This window comes from Coregonus clupeaformis, chromosome 10 (genome assembly GCF_020615455.1).
Source record: "Coregonus clupeaformis isolate EN_2021a chromosome 10, ASM2061545v1, whole genome shotgun sequence".
Taxonomy (NCBI): domain Eukaryota; kingdom Metazoa; phylum Chordata; class Actinopteri; order Salmoniformes; family Salmonidae; genus Coregonus; species Coregonus clupeaformis.
The window spans coordinates 32,982,682-32,991,942 of record NC_059201.1 but is presented as its reverse complement, the minus strand read 5'-3'; the positions used below and the strand labels follow the sequence as shown (position 1 = coordinate 32,991,942).

Sequence of the window (9,261 nt, the reverse complement as noted above, 5' to 3'; positions counted from 1 at the left end):
GCCTCCACCCCCCACAGCGTAGATGAAATTAAAGAGCTGTGTAGCAGAAGAAGGAGGGGGGAGGAGGGGGTGATTTAGAGTGTGGCGCAGGGGGATGGGGACCCGGCGCATTGGAGTTAATTACTGAATAATGAGGAACAATTTATTGTGTTCTTGTTAGAGACATCAAAACGCTGGACGCTGCCTACAGAAAAAGAGCATGCCTCTCTCTTTATACGTCCCACTAAATGCAGTATTTAACTTGGAGTCATTAAAAAGTCACTGCCTTGCCTCGTTCCAGTCAGCAGGGGAGAGCAGCTTCCCAGGGCTTATGAAGGAACAGCTAACACTGTCCTAACACCAGTACCTCCTAAGTGCCTGTCCTCTGCAGAATGTATTCAAATAAATAATGAGAATTGCATTAGCTGCAGATCGATCTCTCCCGTATCTTCCAGGCTTCTACTGATGAGCATGGCATAACTCCTCCTATTCACCTTTCAACCCCTGTAAATCTACACAGGCCAACTGTAAAAGGGCTTGTCATTCCCCTCAGGGAATGTGCCTCTTGTCATGTTCATGACTGTTACGGAATCCAGATGCCTGTGGTTTTAAGTTGAAACATGTCATGGAGCAGTTTTAGACATACTGTCATCCAGTTCTGAAGAAAAAATGAATCATCAAAAACTTTTGAGTATAGCTGCTACTGTACATTGAAATCACATCTTCCACCATATCTTCAGTACAGTATATCATACTAATTAGAAGACAAGCTAGCTTTTACATGGTTATCCGATTTGCACAGAGCATTATACATGCACCTTTATGATGTATCCTATTGAGCAGAGGTTCCTAACTCCGGTCCTCCAGTACCCTCAACAGTACACATTTTGGTTGAAGCCCCAGACAAACACACCTCATTCAACTTGTCAAGGGGTGGATGATTAGTTGACAAGTAGAATCAGGTGTGCTTGTCCGTGGGCCACAACAGAAATGTGTACTGTTGGGGGTACTCGAGGACAAGAGTTGGGAACCACTGGCATAGAGGGAGGCAAATGCGGTGTCCGATGTGGTGCGTGAAGCAGACATACTCTTTGATGTGTTAAATATGAGATCTGACCACAGAACAAAGCAGCTGTCAGACACAGACTGATGTCAGAGGCAATCCACGTCGATTATTATTGGGTATCTGTCATGCATGATACAGAGGCTCCAATGCTACTGAGGTATGCCTAAGGCAGGGTTTCCCAAACTCGGTCCTGGGCCACCCCCCTGGACGCACGTTTTGGTTTTTGCCCTAGCACTACACAGCTGATTCAAATAATCAAAGCTTGATGATGAGTTGATTATTTGAATCAGTTGTGTAGTGTTAGGGCAAAAAACTAAATGTGCACCCAGGTGGTAGGGGGGCTGGAAACACTGGCCTAAGGGGATTATTGGTACTACAAACATAACCTTCATAAACTCTTTACAAATAAACATAAGACTGGTCAGTTATCTTTATCAAATTGTACTGGAGGCAATTGTCTCGTGTGATCATCTGTGAAGATATTACGTATAGCATGCAAGATTCACCTACAATCAAATAAATGGTTATTCATTTAACACTCAGATCTTTGAGTTCCTGTGTTACACCACAGTATAACCAGTAATTTGGCCAATTTTATTTCATCACAGCACACAATCATTATATCATATTCTCATACAACTTTATGAGAGTTACATTTTCAATGCCTCAAATGACATCGAGAGAGAGAGAGAGGTTGCTGAATGTGTTGTAACCATGCTGTGTAACCAGAATAAACATGTTCAATGTGAGGCCTACGGAACGATCGCACAACACAGATGAGTGCTACTCGAATGTTAATGAGGTCTCCTTTAGACACACATAACTTAAATTATTACATATCTGCACTAATGCAAGGACCTGAGGTTCCCCCTATATATGGCATTTGAAATGTAGCTGGATTTATTTACGACATGTCTCCCTGCACAGGCCTCTCCACCTGAGCAGCGTTTTCAAAAGACACGGTTTTCTTTTAATGACCTGCAAATGAATCACTCTGGCAGAACCATAAAGAAGCAGAATCCCCTTTGAAAATGAACAAAACAAAAGATGAAGATTCTGCCAATAGATCATAGAAACCAACCACAGCAGTGCCAGAGCAGAGGTATAGGAAGCAAGAGGCACGTAAAAATGCCTTTCAGATATGTTGCTATTTATAATCATGATGCAGTACAAGAGACTACTACAGTGTCATCCACTGATGGGTCCAAATTCCTCCTTGTAGGGGGTTCCTCTGATTCTAGAGAAGCCACACAAAGACACCACAGCACAACAGCTAGCTAACTTTATTACAGCATAATTCATCTCTTCAGGCTCCAGTGGTGTGGTCCCTAAGGACAAAACATGTCAAGATCTCAACCAAGGATGAACACACAGTACAAAAGACAGAGATGGGAACTAATTCATCAAAATAACACATTTTACATAATGCTTTCAGTTTCATACTGTAGTGTAAGCCAAGGAAGTCACAGAATCAACTGCAACAAAATAAAATTAACCCCATTTTATTCTAATAAAGCATTTCTAGGACGTATTGCTCATTAATGTAATAATCAACCAGGGTGCTTAAAAGATGCAGCCATGTGTATCCAAATACCCCAGCAAGCTGAATGCTGAATGCCTTTTGATGGAGAGTTGCTAAGTGATTGCTTTTCTATTGAATCATCAGGCCTTTTTTAAAAAGACATCTCAGGGTCTTGAGAACACCCTTGGGTGCACAGGCAGCAACAATGAGAAGTGTATATGTTTGAATCCTCCACTCAAGCCAAATTCAGGGCTTTTTGTGGGGAAGATAAATGTATCTTAAGATTCCCCTCCCTCATTTCCTTCTATTTATTAGGATAATGAATTTCTGAGTGCTGTGCCAGTTCCACTGAGCCTGCTCCTCGGCCTAATTCTCTGTAACATTTCCACATAGCCGCTGGGGAACATTATATGAAGGCAGGGCTTACAATACCATCAATATGCCGAAGACGACAATCGGACGTTTCATAGATATTAATGGAAGTGCAAATTAAATCAAAGTTGGAGTGGAGCTATCGGGTTATGATCAATGCCTTTTGCGCAGTCAGATTTAATAGAGGGTTTGTAATTTGCAAACAGAATGTGTATCTTAAATGGGGAAGATGAAAGTAATCCCACATGGGGAGGAAATAACACGTTAGCAGCATTATAATTAGAGAACTCGCAGTACAATGTTTCCCTCACACAGTATTGATGTTGAATAAAAATCGTATACATCTGTAATGCAGACACAGGATATGGATATTGAAATGGGATTTTAGCCACCTGTTATTAAGATGTCATTAGAGGTATTTGTCTAAAGCAAAAGTGTCAACAGAGTATTGTATTAGATGCATAACATAGTCTGCCCAAATCATTTAGCTAATTCAGTGGGCAGCTGAATCAAAACAGAACAGCTTTGGCAATGGACCCACTCATTTTATTGTTATGTTGATGGGCAAAGAGCCATTGTTAGGGACAAATATACTGTAACCACCTTAGCTATGGTCATTACAATAATGACAGAAAACAATAAAGGCACAGTAGTTGAATTATTAAAAATGTGAATCATTTTATAAAGTCAATTTAAAATGGACATGACAGCAATTTGCTCGGTCAGCAAAGCATTGGCTCAATTGATGCACCATTGGTCATGAAAATCATGAATTCATGAGTTTTACTGTGGATAACAAAAACACAAAGAGAAAAGCAATTCATAAAAGACATGAGCAGAAAGGGGCCTTCCCAGAAAAATGTGTTTTAATAAAGCATGTGTATGCATCTAGTTTGCTACCTCTGTTCAAATATAATACAATATTATAACACAGGTTGACAAAATGTTCACCTTTTTATGATTTATTGGAAATCCATCTCCCAGTACATAGCACAGCAGCCACCTAAAATTAAATTGTGGAAGTCACCAGGTGAGCATGATACCAGCCAACAGCACAACTAGACTGCAATGAATAACACATGAGCTGACCAACAAGGCTACACAGAGCTCTACATACCAGCTATACAGCTAGTAACCACACACACACACTAGAGCAAGATACAAGCAGGTGAGCTGATGCAACCCTCACCATCAGAGAAAACACATCTGTGGTGGTATAATGAAAATTAAATGTACTTGAAGGAGCTTTAAAAAATGAATTAAACAGTCTTGACGGCCATTTCCATCCCCTGGGCTTGTGCAACTAGGTTGTATCAATAATTGCTCATTTAAACATGCATATAATTAAAACCACTATTATTCCCAAGTTTGAATCAAGGTCCCTAAAATGTCAACCAGTCTGCAGTTTGGAAAGGTTACTTGGCGTCTGTGTGTCTTTCCCTACATGTGTTGCCATTGTTTTATCTCGCTGGAGTGGGGTGGATAAACTTTGAAGGACAATGGCTAACTCATGTTAAAGGCCCAGTGCTGTCGAAAACGTGATGTCCTGTGTTTTATATTTCCACACTATGAGGTTGGAATAATACTGTGAAATTGTGAAAATTATGGTTATGCCATTTTAGTGTAAAAACTGTTTGAAAAGACAGCCTGAAATGTCAAGTTGTTTTGCTGGAAGGAAGTGAATAGACCAATAGCAAGGAGAGTTTCAAACCTCTCTGCCAATAACAGCTAGTTTTCAGGTTACATATCCCTCTCATTAGGTTCCTCCAATAAGGCCCCTCGCTTAGGCCACTCCCAGACAGTCCTAGCTAAATTCTTGCTAGAGAAATAGCTTTCTACCAAGACACAAAAATAAACAATCACAGTAATTGGACCTTTAACCTACTACAGAGTTGTGACACCGTTGTTAAAATTGACAGAGGCTTTTATTGTGTCAATTGTCTTTCAACACTATCAAGGTACTTGGTCCCCCATTTTCTACTCTCTACCCTTCCTAATTTTGATAAACATATAATCTCAATATGGTTGAGATGTGATTTAATTTGATTTACATCAGTAAAATTAAGCATTTATTGAGCTGTTGAAAGCTAAATTATTTTTTATAATAGATTTTTGTCCACACTTCTCATTGACACGATAGGCCATTTAGACTTGCTGTAGTAGGAGCCTTAGCTCCATTTATAAAGGCTATACATTTCATTTTCAAATATCTCACTCACTAGACTAGGCCTGAGGCACAATAAAATACATAAATAAAAGGGTATTGATGTTGTCAAATATTAATATGTCATCTATAAACCCTGACGTACTCTCTCACCCAGATACAGGCTGTGCTCCACTCTGTGTTGTCTCCTCCTGTTGTCGCATCGACCCAGGGCTACTCACGATTCACTTCTGCTGTAAAATGTTGCATTCCAGGACAGGCATGGACATTAATCAAAGTTGATTTGAAGTGCGAGGGCACAAATGCTTTATGCTGAAGAACCCTTTCGCACAACACCGGCATGTTCGCGTGCCCCGCTCCTGAGCATAATTGCAGGAGGTCATAAATAATGTATTCAAGATCACTTACACCTCATGAAGCAAGCCATAGGTTTGGAGAGAGATCACATTTTCAGCTCAAAATACTTGATTTGGCTCTTGTGGCTGCACTTTCCAGGGAAAACAAGACCTTCAAAAAGGGCTTTGAAACCGTTTAGAGCAATACAAAACATAATAACATCAAAACAGTTTAGACTGTGCCACAGAATTATGCTGTGAATAAACTCCTGACTAAAGTGAGGTGTTGTAGGCAGCAGTACAGAGGATGGAGTTTACATTTTACATTACAGTCATTTAGCAGACGCTCTTATCCAGAGCGACTTACAGGAGCAATTAGGGTTAAGTGCCTTGCTTAAGGGCACATCGACAGACTTCTCACGTAGTCGGCTCGGGGATTAGAACCAGCGACTTTTCGGTTACTGGCACAACGCTCTTACCCACTAAGCTACCTGCCGCCCATGTTGCTGTGGATGCTACAATAGTTATGCCTTAGAAACTATAGGCAACACTTTAATGAATTGACAAAATTATACACCTACTGTTTGTATGACCCGTCAACCTGTGTTTAGGTACAACTGATGGAAAATCACAACTGAAGTTGTTAACTGACATGTCTTTACTTAAGATTATGACGGTAGATTACAATCAGAACAGTTATTACAATTCCCAACATAAACTGGCTATATATTTGCATAACAATTACTGTGAACCTTGACAATTACTCACCTCATCTCTTGGCAAGCAGTAGCAACAGATGAATATATAGTAATTACATTTTTCATACATTGGAAATGTAACCATTTCAGTTAAACTGCATTTTAAATCGAAAGTACTGTACATTGTGTTTGTTCAACATTTCATCATAGATTCATCCCATGTCCAGCTGTTTGACTCTAGAATTGCAGATGTCCTTTTAATCATAATTTCCTCACATATACATATAGCAGACCCTTTGTTATTACCCTCGGATAGTGGCAAATAATGTTCTTGATAACCCCACATTCAAACAGTGATTATCCTGTATCCTGAAAGGTGGAGATGGCAAATATCTGTGGCTTCCTGTCTCTAGACTGCCCCTTTGTGGCCATCTGACGAAATGCCTAACTAATATTCTACCCTCATTACATTAACATGTTTATTAGCTCATTCTGGATAGATTCTTACATTCACTGATTACATAAATCTAATTTCTGATACTGTCCTGTGAGGAAGATGTATCTATCTACCATGCAGGTTTGGTATGTCTTCTACATCAAATCCAACTGAAATGCAGAGATCGTCAGATCTTTCCATATCTAAATGGGATCCTCTCACTCACTAGCCCAGTTAATGACCAGACCCCATTATGTAAATCTGAGTATGGCCACTAATAGTGAGAAGTTGCTCACACAAACACAAGCACTGTCTCATAGCATAGATGGTGCTAATTGGACACTCCTTTGGTATAATTGCAGTGACTAAGGTCGTGCCCTCAGCTAACCTCCTTTAAGCATTGTTTTTCAGCACATAAACAGATCAGGGAGCAATTAAGATGCAGATTGTAAGCACCACTTGAGGGACCAATCAGCAAAACCATGAGAGAGAAGAGCTGAGGGGGGGTGGGGGTACGCTATGGTACCCAGAGAAACACAACCAGCCCAGGACTGTCAAACAGGGAGATATTACACATTTCTATGCATACAATGTCTAGATAGTTTTGAAACCTTATTTCTGTGTTCAGTATAAGGAAAGGATTACGTTACAATATTAGTTTTGATAGTGTTTATTTGAGAAACAGATAGCATCTTGTCATACACATCTCAGTACTGTCTACTATGCCCAACCCATCTTTTGCAATCTAATATCCAGTATGTACTGTACTTGCACAGTAGAAAGCAGCATGCATTCAGTGTATTAAAATCTTGAACTATGAACCCTATTCAAGTACTTTGCACTTATGAAACAAATACCTCTGACGGGGCCAATGGTGTCAATACTTCTATATAAGAGTCACTCACAGATACCAGCGTGAAAAATGTTTCTGTATAAAAACACAGATGTCCAAAGGATAGCACCATGTAGAAGGGATATGATCAGCATACAAAGGATGGCAACAAAGTGTGCATTTCTGTCAAGAAAATTAACAGAGATATAAAAGCACAATTGTGTCTAAATAAATGTCCCTTTTATGTGAACAGTACTGTATGAAACTAAAATAATCTCCAATCTGACATAGATAATGGTAAACCAGTGAGGTAATCAGTCTGACCTAATCTCTCTATGTTATCCAATTCTCCCTGTGGAGATCAGTCACAGTGGGTGCCACAGGAGGCTGATGAGGGGAGGACGGCTCATAATAATGGCTGGAATCGAGTGAAATCAAACACATAGAAACCAAGTGCTTGATATCATTCCATTTATTCTGTTCCAGCCATTATTATGAGCCGTCCTCCCCAATTAAGGTGCCACCAGACAACTGTGGTTCCAAGAGTGGAAAATATGAAGCTTCTCCCCCTCTCTACCACAGACTTTGCCCACCGTCTATGACTAAGTTATGCCCTGTCATGTAGTCGGAGGCGTCAGATGCCAAGTAGACCACTGCAGCTTGCAGGTCTGTCACTAGAGCCAGTCGTCCAGCAGGGATATCTGACAGCCAGCGCTTCACCAGAGGCCTCAAACTCTCCGAGTGGATGAGAGGGGTGTCAACAATCCCCCTGAAAAGAGAGAGGGAGAGACAGAGATGGAGGGAAAGAGAATTCAGAGACATCAGACTACAAAGCCAGGAGTGACAGCAGTGGGGCATTTCAGAGCCACCATTTTGGTAACCAAAATAAAATAATAAATAAACCCAATTACCCTTCAGAAAAAGGGTACATCTCTGATGATATTTACAGTGAGACCCGTGGTGTTAAATGACTGGCACGTCGCAGGAAGCGCCACCGGGTACGACAGGATCCTAGGTGTAACTTGCCTTCAGCAGCCTGTACATAATCACTTTCTCTGCGTCTCCCTGATTCCTGCTTGATATGTGCTTGAGCCGGTTTGATTCTCAGGCATAGTGCTTGAGTGGCATTTAAAGGAAACAGGTGTGTTGGTACTGTAGTGATTTCCTAATTGGATTTCCTCCTCTGAGACATAGGTACTTTCAAGTTTAGACGATACTTCATCCAATCTAATGTCAGAATTAATCTATCATGACCAATGATTTTCTCTCCACCTATTGAAATATATCATTTGGATAAACATGTCAACACAGCTGTGTCTAATGTGAGACGACTTCAGGCTTTTCACACAATCAATATGACAGTAACTAAAAGCTTCACGGTCGACTCATCTTTAGCCCGTACCCAACATGTTAGGCATAGAGAGTATTCCTGGCTGTGCCTTCATACAAATTCCAACATTTGGATAAATTAGCGGCTCCAAGAAGCATGTGACACCTTGGTTAACATATTCCACCTCAATTATATTTCTCTTCAGCACCCTGTTATCTGGAACCTTTCCTGGCAATCAGAGGTGCTGTTTTCCCTCAGCCAATTTTCTAGATAATGCAGCTTATCACTGACGCGGCTAAAGTTGCCAATGAAATCAGGCTGCAGTCAACCTCGCACTCGCTAATTGTGTCCCTTTATGCATATTTACCGACTGTCACTTCTAAGAAATCAGCACCCCATTGAGACCACCAGTTAGAGGGGGGGAAGAATTGCTTCTTTGCAAATTAAAATTAGCAAACAAGCTAGCGATAAATAAAGCAGAGTGGAGTGAGAGTGGGCGCTTTGTTCTGGGGGCGGTGACGGGGCCC

The 9,261-nt window shown here is 40.8% G+C and overlaps 1 protein-coding gene across 3 annotated transcripts in view; it reads right to left on the bottom strand.

Moving 5' to 3' along the window:
• Positions 1 to 7,226: 7,226 nt before the first annotated feature.
• The window catches only part of zgc:113054 (uncharacterized protein LOC541322 homolog), a 33,619-nt gene continuing 31,584 nt past the window's right edge, over positions 7,227 to 9,261 (bottom strand). For all 3 annotated transcript variants that reach the window (XM_041887823.2, XM_041887822.2, XM_041887820.1), the window contains exon 11: positions 7,227 to 8,173. In XM_041887823.2, the coding sequence (XP_041743757.1) occupies positions 7,978 to 8,173 (196 nt within the window). In that variant the 3' untranslated portion in view covers positions 7,227 to 7,977. The remainder of the gene's footprint in view (positions 8,174 to 9,261) is intronic.